We start from the raw sequence: 19,094 nt of genomic DNA, 5'->3' as shown, positions 1-19,094 counted from the left end.
AGCCACTGCAGTTCATTTATTTAAAGCGCCCGCTTTAAATCAATGATCTGCAGCGGTGTCTCGGGGGGATAAATAGCCGATAACTTATACCAGAATATCGGTGTAAGTTATTGGCTATCGGCCCTAACCTCCACCGATTATCGGTATCGGCCCTAAAAAAAACGATATCGGTCGATCCCTAAGGTGAGGTGCTGTTCTTCTAATCCTAGATAACCCCAACCTTTTTCTATGTGGTCATAAAAAGGATATACAGAAAACAAAAAGATGGACACTCTCCTCTAGTCTGGTCTTTTGTATAGAGACATTTATATAAAGGGATCTATTTGTGTAGAAAAAAAGGTAGGCAGGATGTATATATAATATGGCAAGTGTAGTTTGCGAAAATCCAGCTCGCTCCACCAATGCGCCCCCGACACGGATCCGCACCCAGCCCGGTGCACACAGATTCAAATAAGAAGAGGAGATGATCCAGCGTGGGTCAGTAGAAATCCAGACTATTAGAACTCACAGTAAAAGCAGTAAAAACAACCAGCAGATCAGACGCGTTTCAGGCGCATGCGCCCTTCGTCAGTGACGAAGGGCGCATGCGCCTGAAACACGTCTGATCTGCTGGTTGCTTTTACTGCTTTTACTGTGAGTTCTAATAAAGTCTGGATTTCTACTGACCCACGCTGGATCATCTCCTCTTCTTATTTGAATCTGTATATATAATATACCTGATGTACTGGCTATGTGGGAATTAGAAGAATTGATGTAGTACGTGTTCAGTAAATATTGCACTGAACTTGTGTGTAAAAATAACAATACATTTAGGAGTCAGGATAAAATGTCTCTATAGATTATATATTGACATATAATGAGAGTTAAAAGGGGTACTCTGCTGGAATTTTTTATTTTTTTTTAATCTGGTGTCAGAAAGTTAAACAGATTTGTAAATTACTTCTATTTAATTATCTTAATCCTTCCAGTACTTTTCAGCTGCTGTATACTACATTGGAAATTGTTTTCTTTTTGAATTTCCATTCTTTCTGACCACAGTGCTCTCTGCTGACACCTCTGTCCATGTCAGGAACTGTCCAGAGTAGGAGCAAATCCCCATAGCAAACCTCTCCTGCTCTGGACAGTTCCTAAAATGGACAGAGGTGTCAGCACTGTGGTCAGACAGAAAAGAAATCCAAAAAGAAAAGAACTCCCTGTGAAGCAAATAGAAGCTGATAAGTACTAGAAGGTAGGGATCGACCGATCTAGTTTTTTTAGGGCCTATATCGATAATCGGTGCAGGTTAGGGCCGATAGCCGATAACTTATACCGATATTCTGGTATAAGTTATCGGCTATTTATCTCCCCCCCCCCCCCCCCCCCCCCCCCCGACACCGCTGCAGATCATTGATTTAAACCGCCACCGCCACCCGCTTCTCTCCCCATGCACGTCTGGGGGTCCTCCTGAGACCTATCACTGTGTCCTATCAAACCATTGATCAATGTAAAAGATCAGTGTGTGCAGTGTTATAGGTCCCTTTGGGAGCATAAGAGATCAGTGTGTGCAGTGTTATAGGTCCCTATGGGAACATAAGAGATCAGTGTGTTCAGTGTTATAGGTCCCTATGGGAGCATAAGAGATCAGTGTGTGCAGTGTTATAGGTCCCTATGGGAGCATAAGAGATCAGTGTGTGCAGTGTTATAGGTCCCTATGGGAGCATAAGAGATCAGTGTGTGCAGTGTTATAGGTCCCTATGGGAGCATAAGAGATCAGTGTGTGCAGTGTTATAGGTCCCTTTGGGAGCATAAGAGATCAGTGTGTGCAGTGTTATAGGTCCCTTTGGGAGCTATAACACTGCAAAAAAAAAAAAAATGCAAAAAAAAAAACTGCATAAAAAAAAAAGGGAATAAAGGTCATTTAACCCCTTCCCTAATAAAAGTTTGAATCACCCCCCTTTTCACATAAAAAAAAGTGTAAATAAAAATATGTGGAATCGCCGCGTGCGGAAATGTCCGAATTATAAAAATATATCATTAATTAAACCGCACGGTCAATGGCGTACGCGCGAAAAAATTCCAAAGTCCAAAATAACGTATTTTTGGTCACTTTTTATATCATGGAAAACTGAATAAAAAGTGATCAAAAAGTCCGATCAATACGAAAATGGACCCGCTAAAAAAATCATATCACGGCGCAAAAAAATGAGCCCTCATACCGCTCCATATGCGGAAAAATAAAAAAAGTTATAGGGGTCAGAAGATGACAATTTTAAACGTATTAATTTTCCTGCATGTAGTTATGATTTTTTCCAGAAGTGCGACAAAATCAAACCTATATAAGTAGGGAATCATTTTAATCGTATGGACCTACAGAGTAAAGAAAAGGTGTCATTTTTACCGAAAAATGTACTACGCAGAAACAGAAGCCCCCAAGTTACAAAATGGCATTTTTTTCCCCATTTCGTCGTAGATTTTTGGGACCTCATTACAAAGTAGAATTGGTGGCGCAAAAAAAAAATAAGCCATAATATGGATTTTTAGGTGGAAAATTGAAAGAGTTATGGTTTTTTAAAGATGAGGAAAAAATTAAAGTACAAAAACGGAAAAAACACTGATCCTTAAGGGGTTAAAACACAAATAACCCAAGCTGCCATTTTTACACGTATAGGGGGAGATTAATCAAATCCTGTCCAGAGGAAAAGTTGCTGAGCTGCCCATAGCAACCAATCAGATCGCTACTTTCATTTTTTCGAGGGCTTTTAAAAAAATATAAAAAATTTTAAATGAAAAGAATCAATCTGATTGGTTGTTCTGGGCAACTCCGCAACTTTTCCTCGGGACAGGTATTGATAAATCTCCCCCATACAGAGGGAAAACCTGTTATAACTGACTATTAAGGTATAACAAATCTTTACAAGCCTCACCTGCCGCCGCGTCTGGGTGTCCACTGCCAGCACAGGAGGCCGCGGGGGATTTAAAACCTATCACGTGATCAGCGGGTCAGCTGATCAGTGTTGAGAGCGGAAGTGACGTTGACTCAGATCAGGTGAGCAGTGTGGGCGGAAGTAGCGCTGTGTCAGCGCCGGAGGCTGAGCCATCCCCGTCACTGAGCTGTCTACAGGCTGAAATCCCATTATTTCCCTCATCTCTGGGACCTGCCTCTCCTCCCCGCCACCTGTTTATCTCCCGTGATCCTCGGCCTGCTCTGCTACAGCCATCCCGCTGATCCCCGCCGCTATGGATAACTCCGGGAAGGAGAAGGAGGCCATGCAGCTGATGGCCGAGGCCGAAAAGAAAATAAAGTCATCCCAGTCCTTCTTCTCCGGGCTGTTCGGGTGAGTCGGGTGTTGTGGGGTGTCAGCCTTGTGACCTATGACAGGGGCCGGTGAACATCATGGAGGACGAGTAACTGTCTGGTCCGACCGGTAATACCGATACACATCTACCGGCAATACACAAGCTGCCTATAAACTATATTCCACAGCAGCCAATCAGATCGCTGCTTTCTTCAACCACATGCTATGGTAAAATGAAAGCAATAATCTGATTGGTTACAGCATCTCATCCAACTGACAGAATGATTTAAAAAAATGATCCCATTGGTTGACCATAGCAGCCAATCGGATCACTGACAATTATTTATTTTTGTTGTCATTACTGCTAAGGTAAAATGAAAGTTGAAATCTGGTTGCAAGGGGGGGATATTTATCAAAATCTGTCCAGAGGAAAAGTTGCCCAGTTGCCCATAGCAACCAATCAGATAGCTACTTTCATTTTCAAAGAGGCCTGTGAAAAGTGAAAGTGGTGATCTGATTGGTTGCTATGGGCAACTCAGTAACTTTTCCTCTGGACAGGTTTTGATAATTCTCCCCCAACGTCTCAAGAAAAAAAAATATTGTTTGCCCATAACGGCCAATCAGATAACTGCTTTCTTTTTCCAACCTGCTGTAGCAAAATGAAGGTTGTTATGGGCAACGCTGGCTTTTCAGTTCAAAGCAGGCCCGTCAGAGTTATAGAACTGAGATTCTTATTGGAATAATTGTACAGTGATCCCTCAACTTACAATGGCCTCAGCATACAATGGTCTTTTTCTTGACCATTGTAAGTTGAAACCAGACTCAACATACAATGTACAGACAGTCCAGATCTGTGAAACGTGTCAATGGCCGGAAGAACTGACCAATCAGAATGGCCAATTTACTGGTAAAACACCTGTATTACTGAAGTGTATGCACTGACTGGTGTCTGGTAGCGCCCCCTACAGTACAGGGAGGTATTACATGTTCTGTACACTTTACCTGTGCCAGGGTTAGCTGCCTTTGGCTGTCCGGGCATGCTGGGAGTTGTAGTTTTGCAACAGCTGGAGGCTCCCTGCTTGGGAAACACTGACATAAACAGTGATTACAGCTCCCAGCAGATCTTTCTTACTTTTATATGTAAGGATTTTCTTTATCTATATTAGTTATCTACTTATTTTTCTTTAATCCTCACTTTTTCCTATTTTTGGATGACATTTTGGGGTTTTAGAACCAATTACCAAGGTCTCAACATATAATGGTCGTCCCAGAACCAATTAATATTGTAACTTGAGGGACCACTGTAATTCCTTTGTATAGCACCAACATATTCTGCAGCGCTGTACAGAGCTGGTCATCACTCAGTCACTGTCCCTATTGGGGCTTACTATCTAACTTCACCTATCAGTATTTATTGGCAGTGTTGGAGGAAACCAGAGTAACCCAGAAGAAACCAACACAAACTCTTTGGAGATGTTGTCCTTGCTGGGATTTAAAGGGGTACTCCGGTGGAAAACTTTTTTTTTTTTTTAATCAACTGGTGCCAGAAAGTTAAAAAAAAAATCTTAATCCTTCCAGTACTTATTAGCTGCTGAATACTACAAATACTTATTTTCTTTTTGGAACACAGAGCTCTCTGCTGACATCATGACCACAGTGCTCTCTGCTGACATCTCTGTCCATTATAAGAACTGTCTAGAGTAGAAGAAAATCCCCATAGAAAACATATGCAGCTTCTGGACAGTTCCTAAAATGGACAGAGATGTCAGCAGAGAGCACTGTGGTCATGATGTCGGCAGAGAGCTCTGTGTCGCAAAAAAGTACTAGAAGGAAGGATTAAGATGTTCTAATAGAAGTAATTTACAAATCTGTTTAACATTCTGGCACCAGTTGATAAAAAAAAAAAAAAAAGGTTTTCCACCGGAGAACCCCTTTAAATCCTGTACCCAGTACTGGATGGCATAGTTATCTTTGAGGGTCCATTTGTGAAATGTAGCAGCTGAAAGTGGATATTTGGTTTAGTATGGACCAGTGTTTCCCAACCTATGTGCCTTCAGCTGTTGCAAAACTACAACTCCCAGCCTGCCCGGACAGCCAAAGGCTGTCCGGGCATGCTGGGAGTTGTAGTTTTGCAACAGCTGGAGGCACTCTGGGTAACAGTACCCTGTTCAATAGCTAATATTGCTGTTAAGTTCTGTACACAAGTCCTATAAATTAGAAATGGGTTGGTGCACGGAGCTTGCTCGGTAACTGTTCCACCCAGGGTGGGCTGCATCTCTCCTTGTCTAGTTTTGGAGAATGAATAAAAGTTCAACTTTACAGATACTTCTTCTTTACAGGTACCACTTCGAGGTGCTGGGGGTCAACACCTTACATTGCTGCTCCCAGGGTGTCAGTCACTATTGACTCGCAGCGCCAGGAAGTGTGGCAGAGATCAGGAGCAGCGATACCGGGGGAAGAGTGGGATGTTAGTATAGTAGAATCTCCCAATAGTGGACACTCATGAGGAATAAAAAAAGTGTCCACTATTGAGAGGTGTCCCCTATCGGAAACCACTTTCTAAATGACGGAATACTGTCCTGTACTCCCTCCAGAGTGTACTTACCTACAAAACACGATAAAAAAGCTAAATATAAATAAATAATTTTACACTGTAATAACTTAGTAAGGCTTTAAAAAAATCTCAACAATTATAATTAATTAGGAAAATTAATGCCAAATAATTCATACCAAACCATTCCCCCGCAATGCCAAATCATTCCCCCGTTCACTCAGTATGACGCTCCATACTGCCGCTGCCCTCAGAGTGAGTGATGCTCAGTGGAGCGTCACTCGTCACTTCGGACAGCCACCGCTGCTCACGGCCGTCACTGTCCTCACTGAGCGAAGCGCAGAGGAGCGTCACTCGTCACTTCGGACAGCCACCGCTGCTCACGGCCGTCACTGTCCTCACTGAGCGAAGCGCAGAGGAGCGTCACTCGTCACTTCGGACAGCCACCGCTGCTCACGGCCGTCACTGTCCTCATTGAGTGAAGCGCAGAGGAGCGCCACTCATCACTTCGGACAGCCACCGCTGCTCACGGCCGTCACTGTCCTCATTGAGTGAAGCGCAGAGGAGCGTCACTCATTGCCTGCTGGCCCGGTAAGAAGAACAGGGGGATGAGGGAATAGGGGAATGATTTATCATGATGGGGGGGGAGGAGGAATGATTTGGCATGGGGGATGATTTGGCACAAGGGGTGTATTGGGGCTGCTACAGGGGTGTTCAGCAGGGGCCAGGGCCCCTTGGGAGCCTGGGTCTCTTACTGGGGTATTGGCCGTACCCCCTGACAGCAGCCCTGTGTAGAAGTTAGGGCGGCACATAAGCCTGGTTGTCCCATATTGGGAGTGTTTTGTCCCCTATTGGGTGTGTCCATGACTGCTACTGGGAGTGTCCCCTATTCGTAGGGTGCGAATACATTAAGTCCTATGGAATTAAAAACTGTCCACTATTGGGAGGTGTCCACTAAGTGAGATTTCACTATATATATATTTTTTTTGTTTAGGCAGGCAGCCTGGGCATCTTACAGAAAAAAAACATTTTCCCACATTACCCCTCTAAATTTGGCGCCAACTTCCAAGCCTGAGACTTGTACGAGGCTTCGATCAGATAGACTTGCATGGGACTTAATGGCAAATCCAAATCCTTGTTGCCAAAGCCTCGGGGTCAGAAGTTGCCAGGACATTTTAAACAGATATCCTGCTTCCCGAAAATCTAAAATATACAAGAAAAGCGCTCCATAGCATAGTATGCACAATATGAGGGTAATGGAGGAAGCGGGGTGAGAGATACGCTTACCCCAATAGGTTGTGTACCAGGGAACATAATATGAAGGAAGATTGTCCTGCAGCCCTTCCACCTATTGGGTCAATAGATACGGGACAAGCTTCTTTACGGAGGTGGTTATGTGCTCTACTGTACAGATCAAAACAGGTAGTAACAAATCCACAGGTTTATTTCCCAAGCTGCTTCATCAGGCATATAGAAAAAAAAAAACCTTTTTACCAGATTACCCCTCTAAATTTTGCACCAAAACTTGTATGAGGCTTCAGTGATCAGCATATAAGGGGAGATTTCTCAAATCCTGTCCAGAGGAAAAGTTGCCCATAGCAACCAATCAGATCACTTCTTTCATTTTGCAGAGACCTTTTCAAAAATGAAAGAAGCGATCTGATTGGTTGCTATGGGCAGCTCAGCAACTTTTCCTCTTGACAGGTTTTGATAAATCTCCCCCATAAACTTGCATGGGACTTATGGCAAATCCAAATCCTTATCGCTGAAGTCTCCGGCTCGGAAGTTGCCAGGAAATGTAAACAGATCTCCTGCTTCCGGAGCATTATCAGATGTACGCTTTATAGGAATAGGAATTATACTTTAGTATTTTGGTCTAAGGCAGTGGTTCTCCATCTAGGGTACAAGTAACCCCAGGGGTACTTGGCAGTTCTCCAGGGGGAACTTGAAAAAAATCAGTAATGGCCGCCACAGCCACTGGTTACTGGTCTGGACCACTTTGAAATAAATGTTAGGCTGATGTCACTGCACCGAGGAGCAGAGCAGGAGGACAGTAAAGGGGAAGCGCGGGCACTGGGCTGCTGTGGGCAGTAACTATCATCAGCTTTGTTGCTCCACTGCAGACCGGGGACCTACTGCTATGAGCCATAACAATAGGTCCCCAGACCAGAGGAGCAGTGGAGCAACAAAGCGGGACAGTATGGCGGCCTACAACTACCGTATTTTTCGTCCTATAGGACGCACCGGCGTATAAGACGCACCCTATTTTTAGGTACAAAATGTAAAAAATTTAAGATTTTGAACCCAATAGTGGTCTTCAACCTGCGGACCTCCAGATGTTGCAAAACTACAACTCCCAGCATGCCCGGACAGCCGTTGGCTGTCCGGGCATGCTGGGAGTTGTAGTTTTGCAACATCTGGAGGTCTGCAGATTGAAGACCACTGGATAGGAGGTAATACTCATGTGTCCCCGCCGCTCCGGACCAGTCACCGCTGCCCTGGATGTCGCTCCATCGCTGTCGCCATGTCCCCGTCGCTCCAGAACGTCTCTGCTGCCGGCCGGGTATCCTCGCTCTCCGTCGCCGCCATCAAGTTGTTACGTACGCCGACGCACGTACGCGACAACATGATGACGAGGAAGGAGAGCGTCGGCCATACAGGGGATCCCGGCACGGAGCAGACACCGAGGAGACAGGTAAGGTCCCTCCCGGTGTCCTGTAAGCACTAACCCGGCTATTCAGTCGGGCTGTTCGGGACCGCCGCGGTGAAATTGCAGTGGTCCCGAACAGCCCAACTAAACAGCCGGGCTAGTGTCATTTTCCCTTCAGATGCGGCGGTCAGCTTTGATCGCCGCGTCTGAAGGGTTAATACAGGGCATCACCGCGATCGGTGATGTCCTGTATTAGCCGCGGGTCCCGGCCGCAGGGACCGCCGCGATAGGGGTGTATTCGCCGTATAAGACGCACCGACTTTTTCCCCCCAGTTTTGGGAAAGAAAAAGTGCGTCTTATACGGCGAAAAATACGGTATATATGGGGGCACAGAGAGGGCCTAACAACTATATGGGGACACGAAGCTGGTACTATTACTGTGTGACAATAAACATGGGGAGTTTGTAAACAGGTGGGTATTGTACTGCAGAAAGGAGCCTAAAATGTTTGCTTGGCTGGTTCTGTGGAGAAGTCTTGTATGGGAGAAATCTTAATGGCGGTCTAGGCCAGATAGTGAAGAAAATTAAACCAATGTGGTGAGAGAAGACGTCACCTGTAAATCGGGGGACTGGGGAGATAGGGAGAGGAACAGGAAAGTAAAGCATATGAATTATACTATCATCATTACAAAATGTCTCTAATATGTTGGTACTATTTTTTGGGAAATGGCTGTCAAGGGGAACTCAGGCAAAAACGGTTGAGAAGCACTGGTTTAAGGGGATCAGGATTGTTTTGTGTACATGGAGCTGGCATGAGACATGTGACAGACAAATAATAATCTGTATCAGTGTAGGCCAATGTTTACCAACTAGGGTGCCTCCAAAATTACAATCCCCAGTATGGCTGTCCTGGCATGCTGGGAGTTGTAGTTTTACAACAGCTGGAGGCACCCTAGTTGGGAGACACTGGTGTGGGTAAACGTTAAACTGGAGTACAAGTTGCTGATGGAGAATTAACAAGACATAATTGTTGCGATCCATCATCTTGTTTGGCTCTTCAGATTGTGATTATACTCCACAGCGGAGCTCATCTTACATCTCTGGCCATTCCGACATGAGCCCTACTGGTGTACGGGGAGGTTCACATTTTGTCAAGTGGCCTACATTTGGGTAAATGCCGGCAGAACAGAACCCCAACTTATACCACGGTGTACCTGAGCAATGCCTTTTGAGTTTAATTGGAGGAACATATTCTACTATTGAATACATCAATTTTTGAGCATATATTGTTACTTTGTGGTACTCAAAAATGGATCCGCCTGTTGTTGGGACGCGCAGAATTACAGTACATGCTCAACCTAATCACAAGTACACTATGTTTGACCCATTGAACTATCGGGGTACAGCTTGGGTACTCCGCAGTGTATGTTGGTATAATGCTCTGCCGCTACACCAGTATCTACCCTATACACAGGCCACCTAAAGAGGTGCTCCAGCTTTTAAAAACCTATCCACAGGATAGCTTGCATGCTCAATGCATTTGCCCATGTATCTCTAATGCTTCCCCTTAGAGCTGTGTTTCCCAACCATTGTGCCTCCAGATGTTGCAAAACTACAACTCCCAGCATGCCCGGACACTTTGAAAAAATGACCACTAGGGGTCTCCCTACCAGTCCTGTCCGCAAGCCTTTTTTTTTATAGATTTCAGACTCATACTGGAGTCCTAATTCTCAGACTTCAGCCGGGACACAGACAAGCTCAACACTTCTCCCTGCCAGGGAGCAGTGCTGAGCTTGTCTGTGTCCCTGCTGAAGTCTGTGTCCCGGCTACAGAATTACTTTTTTTCTACATGTGCCCTGCTATATGGTCAAGGCTTTTTATTGTCATTATTTTATATTATGTGCTATGTTTTCCCCTACTTAGCACAGTTGTGTAATGGCTGTTCATTCATTAGCCCATTCTTACCTGTGCAAACGGGGAGGACGACACACACCTGCCCCTACCCCCCTTTTCCATCCTGGGGGTGAGTCACGTATGTCCGGTCCTGTATAAAAGACTTGTGTATACATATGTTGTTTGCATGACTAAGGCCCACTAGGCGGGCCGAAACGCGTCACCCATCTTTGTACTGTCCATGTACTGAGGTTTTATCTCAATAAATTGCTCCGTGATATCCATCTGCGCTGGACATTTCACTTTCTCCAGTTTCACATTTCTGGCTCATCCCACGCCAGTCCGGGGCGCATTGGACTTTGAGGAAAGTGAGCTGGGATTTTCTCTATTTGCTACATTAATGTATAATATATCAAAAGTTTTTTTGATGAAACTCTAAACATTGAAAAGGATGACTAATCCATTCAAATCTATATATTTTCACCAAATGGGAAGATGTTGCAGATCCGAATAACATTGTTCTCATCCAATGACTTAAAACCGGTCCAGATTTTGTTTGACCAAAAAACAAGTCCAGGGATCAGGATAATGTCAGCTGTGGTTAGGACAGGGGTTTATATTCCCGGACAGTAGGGCTGGGTGGTATAGCGGTTCATACCGAATACCGAAATTTTTCTGCTGCACGATATGAATTTTAACCCATACCGCAATACCGGTTAGGCCCCTCCCCCTCAGGAATGAATTATCAGCCCAGCGCTGCGCTGTCCCCATCGGGGAACTAATCCTATGTGACCCATGAGCGCTGTTCTGCCCCCCCCCCCCCCCCCCAATTAATTATCAGCGCTGCGCTGTCCCCATCAGGGAACTAATCATATGTGACCCACGAGCGCTGTTCTGCCCCCCCCCCCCCAATTAATTATCAGCCCAGCGCTACTACTACATATGTCACCGCAATCGCTGCCCTCCTCGTCCTTCTGTATGTTGCGGCCGCCGGCGCTGACACTCTATACCAGTGGTCTTCAGCCTCCAGATGTTGCAAAACTACAACTCCCAGCATGCCCGGACGGCATGCTGGGAGTTGTAGTTTTGCAACATCTGGCGGTCCGCAGATTGCAAACCACTGCTCTATACTGTATCCCTATGCCCGGGCTGCAAAAGGTAAACAAAATAAACTTAAACTCACCTTCCCCGGTCCGGACCTGCTTCCCAGGGAATGGAACGTCGGAGAGCCGTCGGCTTATCACTGGCCGCAGCGATGTTCCACCTCGGCCGGTGATAGGCTGAGCACACTGTCATGTAAGAAGCCGGCCAGTGATAGGTTAAACGCACTGTCATGTAAGGAGCCGGGCAGTGATAGGTTAAACGCACTGTCATGTAAGGAGCCGGGCAGTGATAGGTTAAACGCACTGTCATGTAAGGAGCCGGGCAGTGATAGGTTAAACGCAATGTCATGTAAGGAGCCGGGCAGTGATAGGTTAAACGCACTGTCATGTAAGAAGCCGGCCAGTGATAGGTTAAACGCACTGTCATGTAAGGAGCCGGGCAGTGATAGGTTAAACGCACTGTCATGTAAGGAGCCGGGCAGTGATAGGTTAAACGCACTGTCATGTAAGGAGCCGGCTTCTTACATGACAGTGGGCTCAGCCTATCACCGGCCGAGGCAGAACATCGCTGCGGTCGGTGATAGGCTGACGGCTGTCCGACGTTCCCGTCCCCAGCATAAGGCCGACGTAGGTGCGTTAAAGTTTATTTTGTTTACCTTCTGCAGCCCGGGCATAGTGATACCGCACAGTATAGAGTGTCAGCGCCAGCGGCCGCAACAAACAGGACGAGGAGGGCAGTGCATGCGGGTGATGGGAGTAGTACCCCGATGGGGACAGCGCAGCACTGGGCTAATAATTAATTTTGGGAGAGGGGGGGGGAGAAATACCGTGGAACCGCCATAAGCTACAAAAATACCGCGATACACACATTTGGCCATACCGCGCAGCTCTACTTGACAGCAAAGGATTTTCTAAATGCTGAACGTGCAGAACCTTTCATTATACAGCGATTGTCATTTGGAGACCCTTTTAGTTCCTTCTTTATGCGCAGACATTTTAATATCTTTCTTTTTGCATTGTCATGGAAACTGTCTATAGCGGAGCGTTTTCCATCCTAGCATTAATGTCTGCGTGAGATGCAGAAACCTCTGTGATACGTGAGTCTTATGTCGCTGTTTCTTGTTGACAAAAATGGTGCAGAAGTGACACGTTCCGTGGACATTACCAGAAAGGTGTCATACCAAGCTGTCACTTACCTGTCCCATCTCGCCAACCTATCCTACATCCAGCTAGGGTTGCTGCCTTTCTTGCAAAAAAAAAAAAAAATTGTCTGTGCTAATTTGCATAATTAATAATATATGCGTGACATAACAGGATACACATATGTGGGGGAAATTTTGTCCTATTCTGACCCCTATAACTTTTATATTTCTCCTTATTCGGGCCTGTATGAGGGATCATTTTTTGTGCCCCGATCTGTAGTGTTTTACAGTCCCATTTTTGGTTTGATGTGACTTTTTGATCGCTTTTTTATATTAAATTCAGGAGTTGCAGTTAGTTACTAAATACAACTCCCAGCATGCCCTGATACAGCCTGCGGCTTAGCAGCTGCCCTAAATGGAAACTACAACTCCCAGCATGTTGGACTATATAGTAGTATATAGCATAGGTCAATGTTTCCCAATCAGGGGTGTCTCCAGCTGTTGCAAAACTACAACTCCCAGCATGTTGGACTATACAGTTGTATACAGTATAGGTCAATGTTTCCCAACCAGGGGTGCCTCCAGCTGTTGAAAAACTACAACTCCTAGCATGTTGGATTATATAGTAGTATAGGTCAGTGTTTCCCAACCATGGGTGCCTCCAGCTGTTGCAAAACTACAACTCCCAGCATGCCCGGACAGCCGTTGGCTGTCCGGGCATGCCAGGAGTTGTAGTTTTGCAACATCTGGAGGTCTGCAGGTTGAAGACCACTGGTATAGGAGGTTATACTCACGTGTCCCCGCCGCTCCGGACCAGTCACCGTTTGTCACCGCTGCCCTGGATGTCGCCCTCCATCACTGTTGCCGCGTCCCCGGGGTGCCCCCATCGCTCCGGAACATCTCTGCTGCCCGGTATCCCCGCTCTCCGTCATCACGTCACTATGCACGCCGCTCCTATTGGATGACGGGACGGCGTGCGCAGCGACGTGATGACGACGAAGGAGAGCGCCGGCCATGCAGGGGATCCCGGTAGGGAGCAGACACCGAGGAGGCAGGTAAGGTCCCTCCCGGTGTCCTGTAAGCTGAGCAAACTGAGCAGCCGGTTAGTGTCATTTTCGCCACGTCTGATGGGTTAATACAGGGCATCACCACGATCCGTGATGTCCTGTATTAGCCGCGGGTCCCGGGCGTTGATGGCCGCATGCTGGGAGTTGTAGTTTTGCAACAGCTGGGGGTGCTCTGGTTGGGAAACACTGGTATAGTATATGGTGCAACATTCTGGGAGTTGGAGAATTGGTTGGATAATTACCAGCCATTGCATTGCCGGTATTTTTAATATAAAATTACCTGCAGGGTGGCCAAAATACCAGCTGTGCCGGAAAAATACCAGCTAGGTGGCGACCCTACATACAGCGTGTAGTTTATTTGGTACGTAGTGGCTTAATCCGCAATAGAGGCAGTTTTGCAGATTTTCCGTCAGATCCATTGAAGTCAGTGGTAGCAAAATCCGCTGCGGAAATTCTGCAGGTAATCCGCCCGTGTGAAGAGGTGTATGTGATCTTCCTGGATGAGGCCGCTGCTATGAAGAGGTGTATGTGATTTGCAACAATGTATACTGTAGGTAGCCGGGATGGGTAAAAGTAACATATTCCACATTATGCCAGGATGATCTCCCAGCAGAATACTGACCAGAGCCTGAGGCTGCCCCTGCCCGCTTGTCTTTTTCCCCATACTGCATCCTGGTGCCCCCTTTTCCCGGGTAAGTGACCAGACTTCCTTTTTCAGTTGTATCATGGTCCTGGTCAGATACTCTTTTTGTCCATTGTAGGCAATTTTGAAGCGGGTCAGGGGTCACTATCTGGTCTGCAGCTTCACCTCCCCATATATAGCAAGCTGTGATGCACTGTGTGATCTGACACCAAACTGTTCAGCAATTTGTACTATAGTAACTAGGATTGGACCATACAGACCGGCATTCACTACGAATATCAATGAGTCCTTATATCCCTGTAGTCAAGTCACAGGTTGTTGCCCATCGTCCTTCCCCGAAGCACTTTTGGTAGTTACTATACGCTGTATACCACGAACACCCCACAAGATCAGCTGTTTTGGAGATGCTCTGGCCCAGTCATCTAGAATCTTCATTTTGAATCGTCTCTCAGAAACACTTCTATTGTCTGGAGCTTAAAGGGGTACTCCACTGGAGAAAAGATGTTTTCTAAATCAACTGGTGGCAGAAAGCTAAACAGATTTGTAAATTACTTCTATCTAAAAATCTTAATCCTTCCAGTACTTATCAGTTGTTCTGTGCTCCACAGGAAGTTATTTTCTATTTGAATGTCCTTTCTGTCTGACCACAGTGCTCTCTGCTGACACCTCTGTCCATGTCAAGAACTGTCCGGAGCAGGAGCAAATCCCCATAGCAAACCTCACAGTTCCTGACTCGGACAGAGGTGTCAGCAGAGAGCACTGTGGTCAGACAGAAAGTACATTTAAAAAGAAAAGAACTTCCTGTGGAGCATAATACAGTGGATAAGTACTGGAAGGGTTAAGATTTTAAATAGAAGTAATTTACAAATCTGTTTAACTTTCTGGTACCAAGTGATTTAAAAAAAAAAAACATTTTTTTTCAGGGGAGTACCCCTTTAAGGTTGGGGATGTGATGTCACACACTCTTTCATGAAGTCAGTGGCCGCAGTGATGTACCCCCTGATTGGCTGAGCAGGAGTGTGACATCACATTACCGAACCTGGTGGCACCAGAAAGAGGGGACTGGAGCGCTGTTGTACAGGCAGTGGCATGGGAGCGGGGAAGGTTATTGTTTTTATTATTATTATTATTTATTTTTTGTAACTTCTCTTTCTCTGTAGATAAGTATTAAAATGTGTATCTAATAATTTAATATTTACTACCCCTCCATGTCCTGCCCTCTATGATGATCTGCAGATTGGATGCCCATACCTTATATATAACAGGATTTTTACCCTGCTATTTCTGTCTGTAGGGGCTCATCCAAGGTGGAAGAAGCTTGTGAACTCTATGCTCGAGCAGCCAATATGTTCAAAATGGTGAAGAATTGGAGCGGTAAGTGTTTTTTTTATTTTATTTTTTTATTTTTTTTGCTGTGTTCATCCAAAGTTCACTACACAGTGAACAGGACCAGAATCAGGTGATTCTGATCACTATGTAGCGGTTGGAGCAGGTCCCTGCAGCTCAGCTTGAGTTCACATGAACAGGAGCTGAGCGGCAGTAATGTGGTGCCATCACTATACCGTGAGCAGAGCCATCTCCTTCCAGTGTTGTCATTGTCATCTGTCTGTCAAAAACCTCCACCATGTCACTTCAGGCTTAGCTATTCCTCCGACATGAGAGCTACTACACACGCGTGCAGACACCCCCCACACCCCTGTTGCCTATTCTGTTTGTTAAAAATGACAGCACTTGCAGGCAGAAGCCATTCTGCGCCTCCTGCTTCTCCTTAAAGTGCCACTCCGGCCCACCTAGTGCTACACACACTTAGGGGCAGTAGTGTATGGGGTTTGGGTGCACAGTTGTGAGTAGGGTCTGGTGTAGCCCTATTCATTGCCTCCCTTTAAAGGGGTATTCCAGGAAAAACGTTATTATAATTATATATATATATATATATATATATATATATATATATATATATATATATATATATATATATATAGTGACCCCCCCCCCCCCCCCCCCGCCGACCTACAATGGCCCCGACATACGATAATTTCAACATGCGATGGCCTCTCATGCTTTTGCATGTCGGGGCCATCGCATAAACGGCTATCCGACAGCGCAGACTGTTAGCCGTTTACGGTGCCCCGTGCCCTTTGCTGACGATCACTTACCTGTCCTCGGGGCTCCGGCGCGTCCTCTTCGGGATCCCCTGCATCGTCGGCGCTCTCCATCACGTCGCTGCGCACGCCGTCCCATCATCCAATAGGAGCGGCGTGCGTATTGACGTGATGGCGGTGACGGAGAGCGAGGATGCCGGGGGAGCAGAGGCCTTGCCGGAGCATTGGGGACACCCGGGGGAAGCGGCGACAGCGATGGAAGGCGACATCCAGGGCAGCGGTGACGAGCGGTGACGGTCTGGAGCGGCGGGGAAAGGTGAGTACAACTTCCTCTACCAGTGGTCTTCACCCTGCGGACCTCCAGATGTTGCAAAACTGCAACTCCCAGCATGCCTGGACAGCCAACGGCTGTCCGGGTATGCTGGGTGTTGTAGTTTTGCAACATCTGGAGGTCCACAGGTTGTAGACCACTGTCCTATACTTTACATTGCACGGATCCCTCAACATACGATGGTTTCAACAAATGATGGTCCGTTTGGAACGGATTACCATCGTATGTTGAGGGACCACTGTGTGTGTATAGGTGTGTGTGTGTGTATATGTGTGTGTATATATATATATATATATATATATATATATATATATATATATATTATATTAATTATACAAATAGTGGTCCCTCAACATACGATGGTAATCCGTAGTGTGTGTGTATATACACACACACACATATGCACTCCAGGAAGTTAAACAGATTTGTAAATTACTTCTATTAAAAAAAATCTTAATCCTTCCAGTAGTTATCAGATTCTGACCACAGTGCTCTCTGCTGACATCTCTGCTTGTCTCAGGAACTGTCCAGAGTAGCAGCAAATCCCCATAGCAAACCTCTAATGCGTCGGTCAGTTCCTGAGACAAGCAGAGATGTCAGCAGAGAGCACTGTTGTCAGAATCTGATAAGTACTGGAAGGATTAAGATTTTTTTAATAGAAGTAATTTACAAATCTGTTTAACTTTCTGGAGCCAGTTGATATATGTAAAAAAAAGTTTTTCCTGGATAACCCCTTCAAGTGTGTCTAGCACTAGATGGGTGAGAGCAGCACTTAGATCAGAAGCATGGTGAGCAGAATGGCTCTGCCATCAATTGCTTTTGCCACAAGTGCTCTCATATGAGATCTCCTAAAAATAGGCTATCAATGATAAAGTCCCAGAGGACCCCTTTAAAGCAGTCTAATATTATTTTCCGAGAGAAGAATATGTTTTAAGTTGCCATGTATCTGATTAGACTTTCTTTTCTTCTAGCTGCTGGCAATGCTTTCTGCCAGGCGGCCCAGCTGCATCTGCAGGTCCAGAGCAAGCATGATGCCGCCACCAACTTTGTGGATGCTGGAAATGCTTTTAAGAAGGCCGACCCTCAAGGTAGGAAAGCTTTGGAGGTGGAGGAAACTAATTGGTAAAGACAAACCAAAAAAAACGTCTGCTTACTTTATGAAACAACACCACTCTTGTCCTCAGGTTGTGTGTGGTATTGCAGCAGATCCTGTATGTGTGAACATACCCTTAAGGGTAATTCTCTTAAAGGGGTACTCCGGTGAAAACCTTTTTACTTTTAAATCAACTGGTGGCAGAAAGTTAAACATATTTGTAAATTACTTCTATTAAAAAAATCTTAATCCTTCCTGTACTTATTAGCTGCTGAATACTACAGAGGAAATTCTTTTCTTTTTGGAATGCTCTCAGATGACATCACGAGCACAGTTCTCTCTGCTGACGTTATTATAATAATAATAACGCTTTATTTATTGTTGTCCTTAGTGGGATTTGAACCCAAGTCCCCACCACTGCAAGGCAGCAGTGTTAACCACTAAGCCACCATGCTGCCCTTAGCATACATCTGCTATGCATGGTTGCTAAAATGGACAGAGATGTCAGCAGAGAGCACTGTGCTTGTGATGTCATCAGTGTTCCAAAAAGAAAGGAATTTCCTCTGTAGCATTCAGCAGCTAATAAGTACTGGAAGGATTAAGATTTTTTAATAGAAGTAATTTACAAATATGTTTAACTCTCTGCCACCAGTTGATTTAAAAGAAAAAAGGTTTTCATCGGCGTACCCCTTTAACAGCAGATCAGACAGAAAGTACATTACTTTTGTAAATAATTTTTATTTTTCCCATTTCTAGTTCATGGTTTTATTTAGATTTTAACTGTGGATTTTTCCTTGGATTCATTGGTCAAACGTGTTTTTTTTATATTTTTTATATTTTATGTTTCTTGTTTTGCTCTGCTCTGAGATATTTCTGTGCAAGAGCAATTTTTCATCATTCTTTATTTGTGAAAAAGGTAAAAAAAAAAATGAATACAGAACAGATCTGATACATAAATAAATAAAAATGTAAGTCATGAAATCCCATGGACAGATTGTGGATAAATCCATTGTGACAGAAACGCTACATTGGGAGAGAGAATATCCGGATGTAGATAAATCAAATATTAACAGAACATATTATAAAGTAACCCAAGAAGATGGTTCAGCGCCCGCTTTGTAAGATTTGTCAGTTAGATCCTTATCATGTCACCACAGGTTACAGCCTGGCGCTCATATCTCTGCTTTACATACTGAGCCTCATACACATCTTTCATGCCAAACACAGTTTAGTATATTTTATTGT

At 45.2% G+C, this 19,094-nt stretch overlaps 1 protein-coding gene across 1 annotated transcript in view; it reads left to right on the top strand.

The window, feature by feature from the left end:
* The first annotated feature begins 2,997 nt into the window (after positions 1-2,997).
* The window catches only part of NAPA (NSF attachment protein alpha), a 37,006-nt gene continuing 20,909 nt past the window's right edge, over positions 2,998-19,094 (top strand). The window contains exons 1-3 of the mRNA XM_056539578.1: positions 2,998-3,314; positions 15,618-15,697; positions 17,728-17,844. Coding sequence (XP_056395553.1) covers positions 3,217-3,314; positions 15,618-15,697; positions 17,728-17,844 — 295 coding nt within the window. The 5' untranslated portion in view covers positions 2,998-3,216. The remainder of the gene's footprint in view (positions 3,315-15,617; positions 15,698-17,727; positions 17,845-19,094) is intronic.

This window comes from Hyla sarda, chromosome 9 (assembly GCF_029499605.1).
Source record: "Hyla sarda isolate aHylSar1 chromosome 9, aHylSar1.hap1, whole genome shotgun sequence".
In the NCBI taxonomy this organism is placed as follows: Eukaryota; Metazoa; Chordata; class Amphibia; order Anura; family Hylidae; genus Hyla; species Hyla sarda.
This window is presented reverse-complemented; position numbering and strand designations above follow the sequence as displayed.